The 23,618-nt window shown below is 43.6% G+C and overlaps 1 protein-coding gene across 1 annotated transcript in view; it reads right to left on the reverse strand.

Moving 5' to 3' along the window:
- Nucleotides 1-9,096: 9,096 nt before the first annotated feature.
- The window catches only part of RNF150 (ring finger protein 150), a 123,880-nt gene continuing 109,358 nt past the window's right edge, over nt 9,097-23,618 (reverse strand). The window contains exon 7 of the mRNA XM_054392357.1: nt 9,097-9,215. Within this exon, the coding sequence (XP_054248332.1) occupies nt 9,097-9,215 (119 nt within the window). The remainder of the gene's footprint in view (nt 9,216-23,618) is intronic.

Here is a 23,618-nt window from a genome sequence, read left to right on the forward strand (position 1 = left end):
TTTTCTTAAACACCTCCAGGAAAGTCAGCCCCACCACCTCCCCGGGCAGCCCATCCCAATGGACAATCTCTGTTTCTGTGAAGAACTTTTTTCTAAGATCAAGCCTAAACTTCCCCCTGCACCGCTTGAGACTGTGTCCTCTTGTCCTGTTGCTGGTTGTGGCAGCACCATACCCAGCATCTGGGGGCACTGCAGCTCTCCCTTCAATAAGTGGAGTCATTTACCTCCCGCACAGCTGCTGCTTTTGGATCCAAAGAAGCTGAAAGATGGGGGTGGGGAGGGACCAGAACAGTGTCTGGGGCTGGAGCAGTGGCACAGAGGCCAGGCTGCCAGTTTCATACAGTCTGTTAGAAAACATGTACCACACAGTAACGAGATTCATTTTATTAAAAAACTTGCAATAAAATTCCTTGGAATTCACTGTCTTAACTTGAAGGGTTGCAATATTTTACTAGTACATAATAACACAGTCTCACATATTTACATTATAATCCTCTATATAACAAAAATAGCCGTGTTGTACTACTGAATAATGCTTCCAAACAATTAGCCTCAACATTTCGGTACTTCCCCCAGCTGAGTCACTGTCCATGCCCTTTAGCATTTACAGTATATAACAAAGCAAGAAGGGAAAAAAAAAAAAAAGAAAAAAAAAGAAAATTAAAGTGTGTGCCTTATGATTTCAGGCAAATCCCTTTCAGATGGTAGTTCTCCGACTCCCACGTTTTTCAAGAGAGATAAAGTGCATTGGAGGGGCAGATGTATAGGTTGGAAAAATATCAGCAAAGAGTTAATGTTTGCAATACTGTACAGAAAGTAATGCTAGAAAAACCAGGCTCGCTTCACAAACTGCTACTGCACTGTCTTGGCAGCATGTCACAGGTAGCAGGGGACAAACAAACAAGAAAAGAAAGAAGCTAACTACAAGGAAGAGAACTGCCTGTGCAAATGCCACAGTGTGATTCTGTCATGGTTTTTCACCAGGTGTTTCACGAACCAAAGTGCAGCTGTCTGGAGAAAGGAACTTCTTCCATGTGGAGATGAAGGGTCGTTTCCACAGCCAAAGGAAACACAACACGGTCAGCTTGCAGCAAGTGACTGATACACCAGCAAAACAACAGCAGCCAAACCCAGGCTTCTCTCTGGAGGGAGCTGCAGCACAACCAGAGACACAGCATGTGAGTGTGACAAGCTTGTCACACTCCCCCCAGCTCGATGGGGCTGGCAGGGGCAAGGGGAGAGGCAGGGCTGAAGGCCTCCCAGTAAACTCACTCCTGCTGTCCAGAGCAGGGCTTGATTACCTTGGAGAATTTCACTGGGACAGACCCTGGGCTCTGAACTGAAGTTATTTTGGTAAGCTGTGCACTGATCCATATGGCATTTATTTAGTTTGAGATTTTTTCTTCCCTTTTTAAACAGTGGCATTTGCTGGTGTGGCTCTGCAGCCTGTGACAAGGCACAAGGCTGGAAAAAGCTTTGGAGCCATCACTGACAACCAGGACACTTCTGCTCTGTTCATGAACTGCCTACAGATGGGACGCCACATTTTTTGGTTTGCTTATAAACTACTCTAAATAAAAATAAATCTCTTCTGGAAATGGATGGAATGTTGTTTGGTGTTTTTCTTTTTTTTTTTTTTTTGACAAGTACAAAACCATTTTAAATGTTCACTAGATACAAGGAACATCTTGCTATAAAAATAACAGACCCTCCCACCCGCCGTCCCCTCTTTACATTTCTAATTATAAAACAGTACAGTCATTTCAGGTTCCTAACATGAAACAGGAAGGATGGTATTACACACACACACACACACAAAACATGGAGCTATTTGACATCTGAAATAACTGTATACATTCAGAGCAAACAAGCATCTTGATCTTGTTATTGTTTGTAACACCACACAGGCCTGAAGAATCAAGGAAAGAAACAAGAAAGGGAAAATGCTGTTTCTCCTGGTTTCTCTCTCTCTTTTTTTTTTTCCTCTCCAGAAAGAAATAACTTCTGCTGATTCAAAATTAAAATAGTTGAGGACACTTCAGATGGCTTTTCATTCAAAACGCTTATCTTTCATTCATTGTTCTTTGTTTCTGCCTTTGAAGTGTAGCTCCTGCTCAGTTTTTTGTTGTTTTCTCCCCTTGGAAAAGAAGTGCCAAAGAAGAGAAAGGGAGCTGAGCAGGTTTCCAGCCCGGTGGGGGAAGCTGCATGGCAGAGGACAGCCTTCTCCCTCGCTCGCCATCCCAGCCTGCAGCTGCCATCTGCCACACAAACAAATCCAGACTAAAAAGTCCATCTGGCGTTCCTCTTTCAACTCAGAAACTATCAATTAGTTCAGGTAACAGCTTGATAAAATAACAGAAGTGCTTGTGTTGGATCAATTGTCCCTATTTAAAAGCTCTGAGGACACCACCTCCCCTCTTCCTTTCCCCTTGCCCCTAAAATACTTCATGATATTGTTTGTCACTGCTTGCATTAACCATGCCAAGCCATTTCTGCCACACTGGCTGCCCCACACACACACTTTGCATCTGTAGGACAAATCAATCAGTGCTCAGTGTTCTTCAGTGAAGCACCAGTCTTAGTCAGCACTGGGTATGAAGCTCAGGAGCTGCTGAAACCCCTGTGCTTATCTGCTCAGCAGTCTTGGTCAGCACTGGGTATGAAGGCTCAGGAGCTGCTGAAACCCCTGTGCTTATCTCCTCAACCTCCTGTGCTTATCTGCTCAGCAGTCTTGGTCAGCACTGGATATGAAGCTCAGGAACTGCTGAAACTCCTGTGCCTACCTGTTTTTCATCCCTTAAAAGGGTCTTAGGCTGGCTCCTTTCCCCAGTGCTTGGACCAGAGCAGTCCAACCTGACAGAGGCAGCATAAAATGCAAGTGAGGAAGCAGCACAGCTTTATTCTGATCCCACAATCTCCTTCTCCTGCAACACTAGAGCAAGTGCAGTTTCAGTCCTGCAAAATGGTCCATCCCAACAGCAAACCAACTCTTTCCTCTGCTGTTTAGGGAGTCAGCTTGTCCTGGCCTCTATTCTCAACAGATTGATAACTCTGGCCCTACAACAGGGATCTACAACAAATGGTTAAAAAAATAATCTGTTATTGCTGACAAATAGAAATCAAGAAATGACTGTCAGTTTTCTTGGTTTGCACTGCCTATAAATTCCTATTCCTGACTTACTTATAACTAGATGCTTAGTCAGGAGCTTTCCTAAAGACAGAGACCATGAAGGAACAAGCCTCTTATGAGCAAAGCCTGGGAGATCCCCAGCTGGCTCTTATGCATAACCTCTGTCATCACTTCAGTGCAGACCAATTGTCACATCAAGGACTTGCAGTCCAGAGATTTTTATATATATAAAGCCTTGTGCCCCAATCTTTGCCTTTTAATCACAGATTCTGCTCAAAAGGCTGCGGCATATATTCAAAGGAAGAAAACAGTAAGGCAAAAACCATGGGAAAAAAAAAGTTTATATGATGGCTGCTCTGGGTTTAACAAGAGTGGCAAATAAAACACACCTAACTGTGGAAAACCTGTGACTGTGTTGTACTGGTGACTAAAAGTAGATCAAAGTGTGAGGTGATCTGCAGATACCTGCCAGGGCAACCTGTCTGTATGCAGAGTCTTCTGAGCTAGACTTTTTTCCAAACGGGACAAGCATTTCTTTAGCAGGAGGGGAGAGGGAGCAGGGGTGAACAGGTTTGACAAACAGAAGGTTTGGATCACAAAATGCATATTCTTTGAGAAGGATTTAATTCAGAGCTGGATCCATCTCTGGGCTTGGTTTCATTGTGTTACTAAAATAAGCAGGTGTCCCAAACGAGCCATTCAACAAGGAGATGAAGTATTGCCCTTCTTCCAATGACTTCCTCTGGATCTGATCCAGGGGTCATTAAAGCAGTGAGATCTGAGGGACCTCTCATCATATGTGAGTTCAAGAACATTTTTTCTCAAGCTGCCTCTATAAAGCCTTTTTTCTTCAATGCCACACTCTCCCTCATCTAAAACCTCTAAAAATAGCACCTGCTTCTGTTTTCACTACAGTACAGTTTCCACAGCCAAATCAATGTACTTTTACATGCACACATGGCAACTGAATCCTATACAATGCTTGAAGAGTGCACTGCAGTGCTGTGATTCTTCTGATCCGGGGTTTGAGGCTCTAAAGCAGTCGGAAAATAAAAAAAATCCTCCAAATCTCAGCAAGTGCCAGATCTGTGGGCTCACCACAATGGGGCAGCTGTGTGGAATGGATGCAGGTCTGGTGCCTTTCACATCTGCCTGTGAGTCACCTGTGAGTACAAAATTCTGCCCATGTCCTTGTTCAGCAGACCTTTGGGAAGGCTGTTGAGTGAAACCTCTGAGAGTCAAAGGACACTCGCAGCACAAGCTCTGCCTGGCCAAGCTGCATCCTGCAGCACAGCCTGAGTGAAGATGAGCCTCACCAAGGCCAACACTTCTCCCATCTGCCCCTCACTATGGGAAGGAAAAGAGCCTCAGATGACAAGACAAGAAGAACTCAGAGAGACACAAGGTCAGCTTAATGAGGAGGGTGCCTTGCTCAGAGCTGCTCCATCCTGTGGCCACTGTCTCTGTGCAGGAGGTGCTGTGGGTGGCAGCCCTGGTGTGAGGCTGTGGAATGCTGTGTGTGAGCACTTGTTCGTCAGAGGGCACTAGAGGATTTTGGTTTTTTCTGCTGGCTGCTCTCTACAGGCTGCTTTTCCCTTCTGAACAGCCAGTGCTGTGTCCCTGGCGTCTGAATCCCACATATTTAATTCCAGGACCCAAGCTCAGGAGGCAGCAGTACCCAGGACTCACACAATGCTCAGGATGGGACTCATCCTGCCCATAGCTGCAAACTGGGAGCTTTAATCTTGCTCGTTGAAGAGATTCCTGCAAGCAAAAGTGTGCAAGGGCACGCAGATCTGCAGAGTTAAGGCTTTCATACATGTTATACACCTGGGGATCTTAATATTTATGAAGCACCTCAAATTCCCAAGGCATTTATTTCACAAGTTAGATAGAAAAAGAATATTGTCAGCCAGGCCCTGCTTTAAGAAAACATTCCCATTTGACACAGGGGCTTAATTATGCTCATAGCAGCCCTGTTTAAAGTAATGTGATTTTGGTGCAAGTTCAAAATTAGTCATAAGTGCTTTTTCTGAAGAAGGATGGAACAAAACATTTGCTTAAGTGCTTTCCTAAGTTCTGGCTCCAGTGGTGTGCAACCTGGCTTAGCACTTAACACTGCTCACAGCTGTAGAACACCTGAGGACAGGGATGGAAAGGCATCTTTCCTGAGTGAAACCACAGGTAGAACTGGGAAAACAAAAGCAGAAGGACTCCTGACCCAGATTTGCTAGGATGCCTCTTTTGGAAGGCCACAGTACAGAGACGTGTAAAAGCATCTCCCCCAGCCTAGTACCCTGCCTCTTCCCGTGGCCACCTGTGCACCCCCAGAGACCACATCTACTATGAGATACTTCATCAAAGAGCATGCACAGTGCAATCCCTCTCCAAAATCCTTCACTAGCTCCTAGACATACAGGCAAGGTTTCAGTTGCCATCTTTTATGATACCCCCCTGAGCACAGCTCCCTTTAAGGACTTTGCTAGGCAAAGGACCCAGCAGAGTACCAGCTGGAAGTTTATTTCCTGCTTTGCTTTTTTCCAGCTTGCTCTGCTATGCTGTGGGTGACTCCACTCTAGCAACTCCAATCTGATTCACTCAGTTAAGTTTGTGAAATAAAATGGAGACTGTGTGACAGCTCCCCTGAAACCCAAACAGTTCAGCCAAGAGTTCTATGCCTGGGAGCTAGTCTGCAGTGGGCAGACATAAAATGATCACTGACAAGTTGGATGTGGTGTTTATGATGTTCTTGTGACATGTAGCACCCAGGCTCCAGCACTAGAGAAGAACACAGTGTGTTCTTTCCATAGGGAGATCTGTCTGTGTATAACCAGCTTCACTCTCCCCCCTGCAGTCATTTGAGATGAATTTCAGTACTCGGTGTAAGCACCACTTCAGTCCCATTTCAGCATTATTTGCAGAGCCTAAGTGGAGCTGATGTGGTACCTTGTAGGGATGAATTCCAGCATCGCTTCCCCTGACACTGTGGGCCTTTACCATAGCAGCAAGAAGTAGAGAAGACATTAAAGACTAAGGAAAATATGATTACAGAACCACAAATATTGGCAAGACTGACCCAGCTGTGCCCTACGGAATGATCTCTGACTTTCCTTATGAAGCCAAGCAGATTTCCAGCTGCCTGTATGTCTTTAATTAACAAGAGATGGCTTAGGAAACTGTCATGGTGCATTTCCAGATGATGGTTTTGAAGGATGATGAGGCTGTGCTCCTTTGCCTCAAAGTTACCCTGCAAAACAGGGGCTGAGAACATTCAGACAATAAAATAAAAGACAAGAAAAAGAAAAAGACAAGGGAAAGGAAAAGGGAAAGGAAAAGGGAAAGGGAAAGGGAAAGGGAAAGGGAAAGGGAAAGGGAAAGGGAAAGGGAAAGGGAAAGGGAAAGGGAAAGGGAAAGGGAAAGGGAAAGGGAAAGGGAAAGGGAAAGGGAAAGGGAAAAGAGAAAAGAGAAAAGAGAAAAGAGAAAAGAGAAAAGAAAAGAGAAAAGAGAAAAGAAAAAAGAAAAGAGAAAAGAAAAAAGAAAAGAGAAAAAAAAGAAAAGAGAAGAGAAAAGAGAAAAGAGAAAAGAGAAAAGAGAAAAGAGAAAAGAGAAAAGAGAAAAGAGAAAAGAGAAAAGAGAAAAGAGAAAAGAGAAAAGAGAAAAGAGAAAAGAGAAAAGAGAAAAGAGAAAAGAAAAGAGAAAAGAAAAAAGAAAAGAAAAAAGAAAAGAGAAAAGAGAAAAGAGAAAAGAAAAAAGAGAAAAGAGAAAAGAAAAGAAAAGAAAAGAAAAAAGAAAAGAAAAAAGAAAAGAAAAAAGAAAAGAAAAAAGAAAAGAAAAAAGAAAAGAAAAAAGAAAAGAAAAAAAGAAAAAAGAAAAGAGAAAAGAAAAGAGAAAAGAGAAAAGAAAAGAAAAGAGAAAAGAAAAGAGAAAAGAAAAGAGAAAAGAAAAGAAAAAGAAAAAAAAGAAAAAAGAGAAGAAAGTAAAATAAAAAAAAAAAAATAAAATAAAAGAACAGAATAAAAGAACATAAAATGAAATGAAGTAACATAATAAAATAATATAAAATAAATAAAATAGCATAAAATAAAATAAAAAATAAAATAGCATAAAATAAAATAAAATCTATAAAAATCTATAAAATGAACTGAGTTCTGACTGGACCAAAAAAGCATCATGGAGTATGATTTTTCCTTCTTCCTGTGCTCAAGAAGCAGGTTGGCCAAAGTTTTCAGGCTAGCTCCAAACACATTTGTTCCTGAATAAGATCTGACAGCCCCAGTTTTGGCTGGAAGCTGGCTTTCCACACCTAATGAGTCAGTGCATGAAGAGATTAAATGCAGCAAGAATCCTAAGAGCTGCATTTTGAGATGCTGCCATGACACCATCGAGTCAAAATGTTTGACCTCTCCGTGGAATTTTGATGTAAGATGAATTGTTGATTCTATGGACTTACTCAGGAGGCAGTAATGTGATTCATGTCATCTGACTGTCAACAGAAACCATTTACTCTTGTATAACAGTAAACTAAAGATGCTTCTTCACAGCTGAGTATTTTTGACTGAAAAAGGAAATTGTACCCTGAAGAAGTGTAAGCTTTTCTCTGGAAAGCAGAGCTCAGGATGAGCCAAACCATCAGCACAGGTCATTATTATTCAGGTGCTTTGATTTGCCTTAGTTCTGTTTATTTCCCAACTCTTTCCTTTTCTACCCCAAATATTTTGCTGTGTATGTCTATATACAAACAGAAGTATTCCATTATGCTTCCAGCAACGCTGACATGGGACTCTGGAGGGCAAGGAACCACCTGAACTCCTGTGTTTGATAACTAGCAGGCATCAAAACATTGGAAGTGAAATGCACTAAAAAACCTCAGCCCAAACAAACCAGGAGGTAAACATTTCCACCACCTGCCTCCTGCTTCATTAGCAATCTCTGACACTGATGTCAGCATCTCCAGACCCTTTCTCAGAATATTCTTGCCATCATTAATGCCCAGCTGTTAACAAGCTGCCTCTGGAAACCTCTCAGACACAGAGCAGGGTTTGGTCTGTAAAATTAAGAAGAGACATGATGTTATAGTAGCTCTTCTTTTCCAGCTACTGAATTGTGACTTGAAGGAAGGCCATTAATGAACTGACACCTGCTAACAGCATAGAATACAGCGAAGGACATCAAGGACGGACTGAAGCTTCAAGCTTTTCTCTCTTTCCTTTGCACTGTGTGAGACTTGTCTAGAACAGAACTCTAAAACCCAACAGAATAGAGTTTCTAGTCAAATCTCAGCCATCTGTTAATTCAGAGCTCTCTTACAACTAAAGGCCTTCAGAATACACCATTTCCAAGGCTCCCACTTAATGAAAGCAGGCTTCACATTAACGCAGGGTGCTGCTGCACCATCCTTCTGAAGCCGTGTGTACCTCATGCAGAAACAACAAGGCAACAACAAATCCTGGAGTCAGACTGTGAAGTGACCAGTGTGCAGAAATTTCTGGATTGAACTCTTGAAAAAGTTGGGGTCACTCACCAAAACCAGAGTGTCCATCCATAACTATAAACAAACAAACAAACATAACAGACGTGTGTCTTAAAAAAAAACAAAACAAAACAACCAACAAACCAAACAAAACAAAGAACCCAAACCCAGGTTGACCAAGTGTAGAAAACACTCAAGCTGTCCTTTCAGTTGCGTGTTTATGAGCCACTGAAGAGTTACATGACTGCTCTCAAGCACGTGGGTAAACTGGAAGGGTTCACCTCCCCTGTGAACCAAAGGAAGGTAATGTAGATGATGAAACCACATCCAGGCAGACACAACTGTTGCTATTGCTTTCGTGACCGTCTCAGAATGGAGTGTGCAGGAGTGACAGTGCTCTGGAGGCATGTGCATGACTGGTCCAAATCCTAGGAAGCTGACTCGGCCCCTCCCTGTGACCCTCCCCTGTAGTTAGTGTTGGATCTCTCTTTGCTTTTCAAGACTTCACCTCTTCGCAGTCTTGATCAGTGGAAAGCTCCACGTCGGACAGTCCAACCTCCATTGCCATAATCAATGAAATATCTGAATCACTGCTGACTGCTGGCTCCTGTTCATCTGGGAGGGCAGAGAAGACAGAAAAAGTACATTATGGTCACATCTGTCTGTCAGTGCATTACCAAGCACGCAGAGGTTGTGTTTAGGTTCCAGACTTGGCTCTTATTCAGTATCTGTCTAAAGCATGTAAAAAAGAATCAGAAAGTTCAAGCCATTGGTAGTGAGAAACACATGGACAAGGAACCTGGATGGGTAACACTTTATCCTTCTACTCCTCCCAGTGCTCTCCCTCCATTCCTTTCATCTCTATGACTTCCCTCCCAGCGCCTAAGCACTCCCCATGTCCTTTCACTTCCTTGATGTGGCATGATCCTGCTCTCCCCACAAAGGCAAGACAAAGTCATGGGGACGTAGTGGAGCAAGCCTGCCATCAGGAAGGCATTTCTAACAGGAAAGAAATCTGCTCAAACCCTCAGAGATAACAGAATCTTTATTAACGGAGACTTTTAAGAGAGCGGTAGGCTAATGTCTGGAAAGAGCAATGCAGGTGTCAATAGTTCTGCCCCAGTACTCAGGACCAAGTTACCTGCCTTCTCAGGTGCCTTCTCTCAACCTTTCCCAGTCTCTTTTCACTTCAACCTTTCCTCTGATTTGAAAGTCCTTGCAGGTTCTTATCCAGGCTGAAGGGATCTGCCTTAATGCACCATGTCCCCAAATGCAGAAAGAGACTGATACTGTCTTTTGCCAAACCACAAATCCCATCCAAACTGCAAGCACAGGAGGAGTAACTTGGTTTTGATCTCCCAGCATTACTACCTGTGTATTTAGTAGCAGATGGAGCCAACAAAGAAGTCAAAGAACTAAAAGCTAATCTTCTTTTGAGAACAGTCAGGAGAAGCAAAGCACACAGGACCTCTGGGGAGATTTTCAAAGGCACCAAGATCCCATAGGTGGCTGAGTCCCTCAGAGAAACAGTTGATGGTTCATAATTTCAAGTGGTTTAATTACAGTGATGGTATTCATATTGTAGCAATACAAAGTATTTAAATCTATGGCAGTTTTTCCTTTACATATTTTATATTTTTGGACAAAAGCTTGATTGATGCTAAAAACTCTAAAAGTTGAATTAGTAAGTAAGAAACATTACAGTGGAGCCAGGAAAATAATAACTCCTCAACAGTTTAATTATTCACTTGAAGCTAAGTGAGCACAATTAGTCTCCTCTCAAGAGCTGCATGATTTTAAAATCTGTTTCAGAGAGAAAAAAAAACAACAACAAAACCCAACAACCCACAGATATTTAGTTGTGCTGGGATTAGACTTCATGTTCTGTGAAGAAAGCTTGAGTGGGGTCTGCATTATTCAACCTCAAAGAGCCAGTGTTTCTCCTTTACAACCCTTCACAAATTTCACCCTGGATTATTTTTATGCTTTCTTGATTGCAAGGTAAATAATTAATGCACACAACCTCTTTACATGTTTTGTTCCTATCAGTGTGACAGCAAACGTTGCAAGGCATCGCTTCTGACTAGAGATGTTTCCAGGGGAGGTGAAGAAGTACTTATGAATGGAATGCTCTCTCCTGCAGATTTCAGTGGGCTTCAGTTACAGTGAGCTGCTAGATCTCAAGAGCACAGACCTCAACCATCACATACACCTCCAAGACCTCAACCATCATCTGGAGTGGTAACAGCTCCCTGAGCCAGAACGATGTGGTTCCAGACCGCTGGACTGTTTATCATTCCTCTAATAGGATTCCTAATAAAACAATGGAAATGATGCTTTAAATATTGACCTAAGAGTAAGTTTCTATTTGCATGACAGATGCTTAGGCATGTTAAACAGCCCCTTGGAGCACTCTTGAGAGATTGTTGTCTGAAGTAGCTGTGCAGGGAAGAAGGACTTGGCTGAATGGTGACAGCCACACACATGCTGAAGAGGCTGAGCTGCTAACACCAAACGTCAGAGGATCAAATGAGAGGTGTTTATGGTGCTGAAAGGTCATTTCAAGAATTGTGGTTTCTCTGAGGGTTACACAGCAGAAAAAGAGCTGAGTTCAAGACAGGCAGATAGAGCAGAAGCAGATTTACAGCTCATCTACCTACTGTTGAACCTATGTAGAGGAGCACTCGCTTTCTAAGCCAGCAAACTTGAGTTTTACATTAGAAATCCCAGACAATTACACAAATTCTTGGATCCTAGTCTTTCCAAAGCCTGGGCTTTGTAGCTTGTCTCTTTTGGGACTGAAATACCAGTCAGTAGGAACAATGAACAGAATATCCTCTAGTCTGCCCTGGTGAGGCCACACCTGGGGTATTGCATCCAGTTTTGGGCTCCCCAGTTCAAGAGGGACAGGGATCTGCTGGAGAGAGTCCAATGGAGAGCCACTACAATGATTGAGGGACTGGAGCACTGCCCTGTGAGGAGAGGCTGAGAGACCTGGGGCTGGTTAGTCTGGAGAAGAGAAGACTGAGAGGGGATTTAATAAATGTTTATAAATATCTGAGGGCTGGGGGTCAAGAGGGAGGGGACAGGCTCTGCTCAGGTGCACCCTGTGATAGGACAAGGGCCAATGGATAGAAACTACAGCACAGGAGGTTCCACCTCAACATGAGGAGGAACTTCTTCACTGGGAGGGTCACAGAGCACTGGAACAGGCTGCCCAGAGAGGTTGTGGAGTTTCCTTCTCTGGAGACTTTCAAGTCCCATTTGGATGTGTTCCTGTGTGACCTGCACTGGATTCTATGGTCCTGCTCTGGCAGGGGGGTTGGACTCGATGATCTTCAGAGGTCACTTCCAACCCCTAACATCCTGTGATCTGGGATCCTGGGATGCTAAAAATGCCCATGCCTATGGCAGTGCTTTCCCAAGGCTGTGAAGGCACCTAGAAACATGAATGCTCCACCTTCCTTGCTGGCTACCAGTGCAGTGGTTCAGAATCCCACAGTCTGCTACATCACCTTGGACATCAGCATCCCTTACACCTTCCCTTTGAGGGAAGGGCTCAGCACTGGTATTTCTTTGGAAGATGCAAACAACACAAGGAAATGAATGCATCCCTCAGCAATACATGCTTGCTCCTATCAACAGGAGTCCCACTACTGGCCTCAACATGCACAGGACAAACCTCTGTGAGGCTGCAGAAGTTACAGAAGATACAGATCAGCTGTAGGGAACTCTAGCTGCAAGGTCTACAAACTGCCTCACTGTGGCTCCCCCACACAACACGGGCTTTCTAGACTGTGCTGGTGTGGTCTTTTCTGCCAACTGCTCAATAACATGAGCCAGCAAAGTTAGTGACATTTGGTAAAGGCAAGAAGCAAACCTCAACTGAGCTGCAAGTGCCAGGAGCTTAGCCTGCATTTCACATCCCTGCCTTTTAAGTCCTGTTTACGACGACAAAGCTACACATCTACAGAAGATGTCTGACTCACTGTTAAGAACTTTAATGAGCTTTTTGCAATTTTGGGGGAGTTTGGTGTTTTTCTTCAAGCCCTGAAGTCAGGTAGGGATCTCACCTTTCAGTGAAGATCTCAGCTTTCACTTAAAAATAAATGAATCTCGAGAAGTGAAAGGGCTTTAAAAAGCCATGCACCTAACTTCTAGACAGATTTTACGTTGGAATGAATATCTGACCTGTGATTTTAGATGTTTGAGACTGGCAATCCTGACAAACAGAACACACTCTGATACTTGCACTGTGTTTCACAGCACTTTGATGCCACAGGCATAAAGCCTTTTGCTTAATGAAGCAAAAGGCACATCCCAAGCTGCTTTTCAGCCTGACTGCTAGTGCCTACAGCAGGCAACTGTAGACCTCACTGCTGCATTCCTCTCATGTCAGCGAAACACAATACACCCCAGCATGCTGCCTGCTTCCAGACAGACTTTTTCCACTCACTTATATTCCCTGACACACATTCATTTGAGAGGGGGAATAAACCAAAGTCTTTCTCTAGCCACGGTTGCTTTAAATTCAGTTCTGCTAATGTAGGAAGAACATCACCACATAGATATGGAACTGTCCTACATAGTAGTAGTGCAGCCCTTATTTGTTGTAAAGTTCCTTAAGTGATGTTGATATCTGAGCATAATTGCAATCAAACTGGGATGGAAGCAGCTAATTAGTCTGGTGCTTTAAAAGAAAGTAAGAGTGCACACTTGTAAGAGTTAGCTGCTGCTACTCCTAACACTTAGAGTAATTCTCTAGTTGTACACTAATAAATATTCCAAAAGAAAAAGGTCAGAGGATGGTTTCTAAGAATTTGATACTCCTTGCAAGAGTCTTGGGAGGGACCTAAGCACTCAACAGTGAGTGAAAAGTTCATGTACAGAAACATCTACCCTGTGTAGGTAAGCACAGAGGCATGGGCTCAGAGCAAGCTGTACTGGCAGTGACCCACTTGAGGATGGGAAATGAGCTGATGTAACTGTGGTGAATTTTGTACTCATGGAGGTCTCACTTCTGCTCACCACTCTGCTCCCTCCCAAGGAGGCCACATCCAACACTGTGCTTCAGTGTCCCTAAGACATGGGCAGTGTTCCATGGGATTCTCCTAAAATTGCTCTTGCTTGCCACAGAGGCTGAGATTTTCCCCAAGCTCAGGGAGCTGGAAAAGCTGCAGAACCTCATGACTGGGCTAAAAGGTCCATCAGCAGTTTGCATCCAGGAAATCAGCAGAAAAATAAGAATACAATAAAATGTTATACAGCAAAACCTTCTCAAGCACTGAATGCATATAAATTTTGTCTAAGATGCCAGGCTTTTGTCCTTCTCTGGATCTTCAGGTAGCTCTCTGCTCTGACACACACTTGTGAGTAAGCAGAGAAGTATCAGTTATTAGGTGTCAGACGAGAGCAGCCACCAAGTGTGTAATTCATCTACTCAAAGTGTAACTAAAGCCAGCAATCTCCTATTCTTGTGGATTAACAACATGGGCCACAGCAATAAACTATTCAGCTGGGAGTCAGTCTCCCTTCCCTCATTTATTATCAGCTCTCCATGAACTAATTCAGCATGCTCAGCCCTGCTCCACACACAATTAAACCACTGCACAGAGCTGTGCAGCTGCTGGTGGTTTCCTTCATCTTATGACACTCACAGGAATCAGAGGGTAAGAAAAAAGCTATTACTGTGCTACTGACTTAGGTGGAACCTACCTGCCTAGCTATAAAGCTGAGCATTTAGCACAAGAAACAAGTCTTGTTTTGCACAGATCTTTCAGGCAGATGCCCAGCTTGGAGGAGAAATGAATAATTGATTTCTTCATCTAATGAAATACTGTGAGAATTTTGCAGTTATTATCCCATCTTTAGCTAGCAGAAATTGTACAGCAGACAAGAGGACTCTGTCTAAAACCTTGTTTTGACAATAAATATGCAGCAAAACTTGGACTTGATTTCACTCTTCATTTCACATTCTCACTACTGTCAAATACACCTCATTTCAGAATGCTTCATCTTCTGAAGATAGAACTATGCCAAAAGATGAAATTGCTGGTGGCAGGTAGGCTCTCAGATCTAGGCAAGTGTCTCAAATTTATCTGTTAGCATGACTCTTATCCGAGACTGGGGCTAACTTCTATTTAAAAAACCCCACTGCCCCCAGTCAGATGTACCTAGAAGCATTTTGCTCCTTAAGAAACCAGAGATCTCCATTTCTTGGGAGCTCTGAGGACCTGAGAATATATCCAGGGTCATTAGAGGCATTGATATGGGACCTTTATCAAAACAGATTGTGTTCAGCACGAAACCACAGCAAACTGCCAACGCAAGCAGTGCTATTCCCACTTTGTTTTCAGTGTCAGAACAACCAGAACACTCTTCATCACATTTGATTTATGACAGGGGGAGAGACATTTCAAGAACCTTCTATTTCTCTTTGTCTACTCAAGAATGCATTTACCATTACAGAGTTTATTGCTCCCTCCCACTGCAGCCTTGCCACAGCTTCACTTTGCTGCTTATAGCCTAAGAGAAGGAGCGTGGCCCTATGGAGTTAGTACCTCAAATGACAACTCCTTTCACAACACCACCAATCAAATTTCTTTTATCCCTAAGACCTTTACAAACACTACCAAGTCCTAAAATGGTTCTCCATTTAATCATCCAATGCTTTTTTACTGGATCATTTTATAAGTCAGTCTCAAATTCCTTCCATATCATCCTGATAACAGTCACACTATAGAACAGGCTGTAACTGTATTAATAAAACTGAAATAAAACACATGGAAAAAAATGCCTATAAAATCTCTAATGGGAAGGAAGCAGTGGGAATATATTTGAGGAGAAAGGGTTATTAGAAAAGCTGTTACTAACATGGTGCTTTTGTACACAGAGGCTAATGAAATGGATGAAGAAGCCTGGATGGCTTCAAGTGAGAACAAAGCACTGGAGAAATATTTTATCACTGTTCCCTAGCATCAGAGAGAGACTTCTCTGAGCAGCAAGGGGAAAGGTACTTGAGCATGGTAACTGCTTTTGGAAGAAAAGGGTAGAGCCTTTTCCATAAATAAGAAGCCAGAGCTTTGTGAATGTACTAATGGCAACAGGGCTTCATCCAGGGGATAAAGCAGGTGACGTCTGAATCATGTTGCAAGGAATACCCAAAGATCAGCACACCAGGAAGAACCAAATGCCATGACCTAGCAAGATTTGGTCAAGACTTCTCAAAAAATGTGTTTAACTGGATCAGAGACTGGGTGAGAGACTTAATGGATCGTCCTGAGTATGACATAAACCAGAGGAGTCCTTCCCAGAGCAAAATTTTCCTTCTGAGAAGGCAAGAAACTTTTCCCCCTTAATCTTTCTGTAGGATATATGCTTTGGGAGAAGATGCAGCATCTCTTAATGGAAAACAGCCAGAGACAATGTTCCCTGTCTTCAAACATCCTGCAGCATGAAGGGATAACATCATCCTCATTCTAGACATGAGATGGAGAGTCACAGCTCTTCAAGACATTCAGACAGCAAACCTGCCTTCTGAGTTAAAGCCTTAACCTGCACATTGTATGCCCCAAGCATTTCTTCCACTAACTTCAGCTACAGCTGTAGGTACACAGCACTTCTGGAAATCATATCCCCAGTATCTCAAGTCAAGCATCAAAAGAGATAAGAGGAAATTATTAGTAATACAACCAATTTCCTGAAGGCTACATTTAGAACAAGTTGTACTTAAGCAATATGCTTTACCACCTGAGAAGACATTCTGTGTTTTGGCAAGACCAAGAAACTAATTTTCATCAACTGTGTTAATGTGTGCTGTGAATTTCAAAACCACCTGGACCTGCTCTGGATTTACTCTGGGTGATCCTGCTCTAGGGAGGGATTGGCTTAGATGATCTTCAGAGGTCCCTTTCAATCCTCACTGTTCTGTGACTCCCAATGGCCCTCTATGAATACTAAGAAACATTAAGTTTTCAATTTCATGTTAAAGAAAAAGTCTAATTCAGTTCTTCATCCAATTCACTCACAAAAAGTCCCTTAGGCCCAGACTGAACTAAGGTCACTATTGTTGTGTGCAGTCCTGAGCATTGTAACCAACACTTCAGGTGCAGGTATTACCCTCTGAGCAGTTCTGTCCTTCCATTTAATTTCTTGGCGTGCAGACCAAGTTTCTGACCTGGCTGAAGTACAGATCACAGGATGTTAGGGGTTGGAAGGGACCTCTGGAGATCAGCAAGTTCAACTTCCCCTGCCAGAGCAGGACCACAGAATCTAGTGCAGGTTGCACAGGAACACATCCGGATGGGTCTTGAAATTTTCCAGAGGAGACTCACAGAATCACAGAACATTAGAGGTTGGAAGGGACCTCCAGAGACCATTGGGTCCAACCCCCCTGCCAGTGCAGATCTGTGCACCAGCAGCATGACAGAGCCAAGAAGTGGAAGTCCAGCTCTCCTGCCCTAGCACACCCTTCTGCTACCCATCTGGAGTCAGATCTGCTGACTTAACTTTAAAAAAAAATCCTGAAAACTACCTTGGAAATCTATTTTGCTAGCCTAGCAGCTGAGCAGGCTGGCTCAGTCACAAAGCCAGCACTGCAGCCAACTTCAAGACAGAAGCATTCAGAAACAGAGAAAGGAGGGGAGGGAACCCTCCTTCCACTCGACATCTGCAAGCCATCCCTGTGGTACCATGATGCTGTATCTTTAAAACATCAGGTGTGCATGGGGACTACTTTTGCATTTAGTTTTCTCAGCAGATGCTAAACAACCAGGGCTCCTTAGGGTTACTGCAAAACGAAGAGCATTGAGTGGTAAGGTTCAAAATACTCACGCTTCATTAGAGAATCAGAGAATGGATGGAAAAGACCTTTAAAGTCATCCAGTCCAACCATTCTCTAGCTCTACCAAGTCCATGTTCCTTAGCACCACACCTTTGCATCTTTTAAACACCTCCAAGGATGGAGATTCATTCCCTGGGGAGCCTGTTCCAGTGTTTGAGAACTCTTTCTGTGAAGAACTTTCTTCTAACATCTAATCTAAACTTCCTCTGGTGCAACTTGAGGCCATTTGCTCTTGTCCTATCACTTGTTACTAGGGAGAAGAGACTGACATCCACCTTGCTCCAACCTCCTTTCAGGGAGCTGTAGGGAAGGTCTCTCCCCAGCCTCCTTTTCTTCAGACTACACAACTCCAGTTCCCCCAGCTGCTCCTCACAAGACTTGCTCTCCAGACCCTTCACCAGCTTCACTGACCTTCTCTGGACCCACTCTAGCACCTCTGTCTCTTTTTTTTCTAGTGAGGCTCCCAGATTATTATGATGTTAATAGTGTGTACGGTATATTGCATGGATTCTTCCAGTAGCCAAGGTGAGTTTGAGAAGTGTGGAGAAAGATTCACCCTTTAAGCAGTGAGCAAACACCTGCAGCCCCACCACCAGAAGGGATAGCAGGTGTGTGTCAAAAGGAGAGTTAACACTGTAAATACCACGCTCTGTAGGCAGGCTGGCATAGTAAGAGACTTTTACACCCAAGAAATGCCATCACACACTTTAATGAAGTGCATCTCAGTTTCCATGACCTGTCCTGGTGACCACTACTGTGACTGAACTTCCTTATTTATACCTTAAACCCCCATGTCAGCAGTGTGCTCTGCTTCCTGCAAGCCTGAAAGGAGAAGGAAATTACAGCCTGACCCAGCCACGGGATGCGCTGGATCGAACCAGCTGGAGTGTAGTGCTCAGAGGAACTTCAGTTCCCTTCTGCTCCTAAGGAACATAAGGAAGAATCATCATTGCATGGGGTGACTTAAGAGATTTACTGGCCAACACCACACAGATCCCTCAGAGCAGTCCCACTGGAGAGGTATTGCAATATCCCCAAGCATGGTACCATGTTAAACCAGAAGACTCAATGGAAGATAGTGGTTTCCAAACCCTTCTTCTCTGGTCTGATCACACTGCAGAGCTGGGACTTTTCTTTTGGGGACTCCATGACAGAATCAGCCACACAAAGCCACCTGAGATAGCTCCTCCTTAGGCTTGCAGATCCCTGCTAACCCCCCATTTGCACAGCAGCTCTGATTTGCCATGCTGCTCTGCACCCTGCTCAACCCATCCTGGAGGGATGTTCACCTTCCTTCTCACTGAGGCAACCAAAAAGCCTATCCCAGACCACCTGCACCTGCAGCAGGGTCTGCTGGCACACAGTAGGACCTGGAGGAAACTGCAACCCATGGCTATGATGTCTGCTTAACAGCTTCAGCACAGTTGGATCCTGCAAAGGCACCCAGGACCACGATACTCCTGGGAAGTGGAAATGCCACCTCTGGCATTCCCTTGTGGGAACATAAGAAAGGCTATTTGGTACTTGGAAGAACAACCCAGGAAGGGTGCACAGTGAGATTAGAACATGAGAGCAGACCTGCAGGGCAGGGCCTAGCTAGGCTGTTACAAGAGATCTCAGATTATTGCAGCTCTTCTTTAAGGATGTTAGAAGCTTCTCACTCTTCCTTCAGCTCATGTGCAAGGTGGCTACTAGCCAGTGAAAAATCTGCATGGGGACAATTAATTATGAGAACTTGATGTGAAACTCAGGCTGCTGAGACAAGAAACAAAAAACTAAGCCACAGCATTTCTGCCTAATCACTATGAAGTGCTCCCTCAGTTTCAAGCAGGTACACAGCTGTAACAGGTCAAGCATTGGAACAGGCTGCCCTGAGAGGTGGTGGAGTCACCATACCTGGAGGTGTTAAAAAATGGAACTCTGGGACATGATTTAGGGGACATGGTGGTGTTGGACTGACAATTTGGACTCAATCTTAGAGGTCTTTTCCAACCTTAGTGATTCTATGCTTTAAAGACAACTCCTGCTAATTTTTGAGTGCGGGGGTTGGAAGAGCTCATTGTCACTCACTCTGACTTCATCTGATACAGCAGCATGCACATGATATTCAAATCTGTCTCTTTCAATACCTCTTAATAGCTCTCAAAACCCCTAGGTCTCTAGCAAAGCAGAGCACTGACAAATCATGGACTGCCATTTTCAAGAGCAGTTACAACAAACATCCTTCTGCAAAGACGTCACAAAACCTCCTGTGCATACATTAGAGGGTTTAATGAGAAATCACACAAGGAGGTGGCTGAAGAGCTCATCAGTGGTGGAATTACTTGACTAAAGTGCATGTGTATTTTGCTTCCTTCTCTCTGCCTTCCTTTCCAATGCTGCTAATACCAGGCTCCACCTGGGATCTCCAGGACATTTCCACAGACAGGGGCAAGTCGTCAGCCCAGCACTTCCTGGGCTCTAGAATGTTGGGCATATTGCTAGGAACCTCTTCCTCTCCATGCACATTGCTGAGGGGGATGCTTGGCTGAAATTTATTTCCATTAGAAATGTCTGCAGTAAAAACATCACCCAGGGACGTCTATCTCACTAGATGTGGAAAAAAAAATGCACAGAGTAATGAAGTCAAAAGAGAAAAATCCCACAGTGGTGCTGGAGGAAGCCATGTATTGGCTATGTCCTTTTTCTGCAGTCACTAGCAAAATACAACTTTCAACAGTGTAACTTTTGCCTTAAGGGGAAAACTGTCTTCCTTTTTGTTCAGTGGAAGGAAACAACATGCTTGAGAAGCAGCATGGCCCTGTGGCAGCAGCAGCTTCAATGCCTGAGAGGCAGGGCACAGCTGTGGGACCACCATGCCTGCCACGTCTGGGATTCAGTGGTCATCCAGCCACACAGCCTCAGCACCCTCTGTGCTACCCAGGGGCTGCCCACAAACACAGACATGTGCAGAGGTGTTTGTGGTAGTGGGACACTGTGTGTCTCACTTTCCCCCCCGCCTCCTCTGCTACCTGGCAGCAAAATCAAGTGTCTTGCCTCCCACCAGCCACATGTGGACTTGCAGGATCTGACCATTTCTCCACTCCTCATTGCTCTCATTTGACCATCTCCTCTCACATACTCATGCTCCTACAGCACTGTCAAGGAGATGAGATCAGAAAAATGGGAGACATTTGACCAAACTGCATTGCACAGGTTAAAGATCAATAAAAAGAGAGAAGGTGTGACAGAAGCAGCACAACAGCCCTGAGAAAATCTGTTCTTGAACTTTCCAGGACTGCCTAACCTGATTTGAATCAGACAGTTTTAATTATATATTTTATCATAGGCCATGGCTTACCTACTGAACTGCAGTCCAAAAGATAAAGATTGATTTCAGTGCAATTCAGCTGCAGAAAAATCTCAGGTAAGACAACAAAAAAGCAAGCAGAATCATGGAACCTCAACCACACAGTGACTGTGAGAAATCATAGATTCCTTCACAGAATGGTTTGGATTGGAACGGACCTTAAAAATCATCTAGTCCCAACCCCCCCACCATGGGCAGGGACACCTTTCAACAGACCAGATTGCTCAAGGCTTCCAATCCCCTCTTTAAAAGCATAGCACATGCTTTCCAGCCTGACAAACTCCACCAGGTACTGGAAGGGGTAGTTGTTCCTGATGCTGTGGCCTCAGCAGCAGTACAACATCCTGCAGACAGGTCTGATGGACATATTGGAAGAAAGAAGGAAGCTGAACAGATGCCTACAGCCATATCCTGTAGCTATACTATCTTTGCTATATCAGGATGGGCACATAGAATAGTCCAGGCCAGAAGTGACCTCCAAAGGTCATTCACTTTGACCTCCCACAGTCAGCAGGGACATCCTCAACTAGACCAAGCTGCCCAGGACCTCACTGAGCCTTACACAGGAAAACAGACTTCTCTTCTGAATACAGGGAGGGGATGGTTCCATTGGTTAACCAGGCTTTTTTTTTTTTAGTGCCTACACAAAACATTTTAGAATGATAATTAAATAAGAAGATCCAGTTTTCCATACAGGAGAAACAATTTCAGTCATTTACATGTGCATTAACAATGAGGAAAAATAATGGGACAATCTGATGTGCCACCCCTTAATTTCATTAGGATTGCAGCAGTTTTTTTTTTTTTTTTTTAGAATTAATTCTAAAGGCTTTCAAAGTAACATATTTGACTAATTTGAATCTCATCCCTATGGGCTTCTTACAACATTCAGACACTTCTCTTATGAGGCCCCTGGGATAATTGAGAGCTTCTGCAAGGAGGCTTTCTTTAATATCCAGTTTCACAGAATCTTTACATCAGGACATTTTACCTTGATTGAAACCAGTGTACACTTCAGTTCTAGTGCCCTGCCTTCAGATGCACTCTTGGTAGCTACTTGTGTCTGATCCTCCCTCATACACACACACTAAGGACAGCTCTGACCTTCACTCAGCACTTACAAACACTTGAGTCACCACCAACTGCTTGAGCTACCATAAATGGCTCCTTTAAAATAAGCAGCCTGAAATGCTTCAGTGTTTTCATCTTCTCTGGAGTCTGAGAATGTTGTTTTAAAACAACAGCAAGAAAAGGCGGATTGTGCAGGAACCAGGCTTCAAAATAGCTTCAGCAGAACAATTCCTTTAACACATGCAGGGTGTCTCTTTACTTGAAGAGGAAGCCTTAGGAGCCTTGCACTGGATGGGATGTCCTAGGTGGCTGAGTCTACTCTCCACTATTGTAGTGGCTGCACAATATAATCCCTTTCAGATTTGCTAGCAATTAGCATCACTCACTTGTACAAGCTCCCCAGCTACTCAGTTCATCTCTTTGCCAGTGCAGAACCACTGCCAGATGTCAGTTAAAAGCTCTAATACCTGGTTTTCAAAAGAACCCTTCATGCAACAGCAACCCACAGAGATTTACTTTGTTTTTTTTTCACATCCAATGATGATAGATGAGTTCAGCTGCTAACACTCCTTTCTCTTAAACCTCACAACATATTTTACATTCCAGTGTAATTATGTAGTTTTTGAACAGGAATTATTCCAGCTCTGATCCTTCCTGCAGCCTACTCAATACTTTCACCATCAGTAATGTTCTATCTACAGTTGTGGATGGTTCTCTGGCTGAGAAGCAAGTCTGACCATGGCTACAAAGAGGTATCTCCCTAGCAAAATGTGAACTTTTGCACTTAAAACTTCCTAAAACAAGGGTTTCCCACTGTTTGGATGGTCTGTGTAGCAGGAAGGGCCTGTGTGTCCCTAGGCAGTAGTGAGCACAACCTATCTTGTGCCAGGCTGTGGGTTGGCATTTTGCAAAGGGTGCAAAATGACTTAAACTGCTGCTGACATTTATGGATTGGCAGGTGGGATATGGCATTGTCAGGCACTGGTATGGTCTATAAATCTTGTGTAACTGTGACTGAGTGCTAGCAGGAAAAAGCAAAGTAGATCTGTGCAGCCAAAACAGCTCACAGTTTGCAGCAGGAACGGTTCCCAGGATTTCCTGCAAACTTCTGCACAGACAGAATAAATCAGGGGTTTGCTTACTTGTTTTTGATGAGAAATGTGGCTCTTTGCATTAGTTCAGAAATTAAAAACAAACAACTAAAAGCCAACCAACCACAGTATCAAACCTGTTTCCTCTTAGAGATGTAACACCTCTTAAATATCCTTTGGATCTCCTTTTAAGGTTTGCATAAAGGATTTAGCAATATTTTTGATATAACCAAAACCATTCTTTAGGGAAGGAGGGGAAAAAAAAATATAAAAAGAGGCACATTTAAAACTCAGAACTAGCATGTGAAATGAGGACTAAAATCTGACCAGGAGCTATACAGAAACACTGTCTACTTGGATGAGAAATGTCCAAGATGTTCCTGTTTCTTGTAGCAGTGCACCAGACAAAATCCTAACAAAATCCTGTATATATTGATGCACATTCACAGAGAAGCACCTGAGTACACAACAGCAATCTGAGAAAAGCATTCACAAAGAAAAAGGTCAACAGATTATCTCCTGGTATAGTCATTTAAGAAACTTCCAATCACTTGATGCCAATCTCCTTTTCGTTGGAACATCTGTTTGACAACACTGCAACAGCTCAACATTTTAAATTTATTTCCCATTAAAAAAGAAAATACAGCTTTGATCTGCCAGCCCAG

Source organism: Indicator indicator, chromosome 25 (genome assembly GCF_027791375.1).
Source record: "Indicator indicator isolate 239-I01 chromosome 25, UM_Iind_1.1, whole genome shotgun sequence".
NCBI classification, from domain to species: domain Eukaryota; kingdom Metazoa; phylum Chordata; class Aves; order Piciformes; family Indicatoridae; genus Indicator; species Indicator indicator.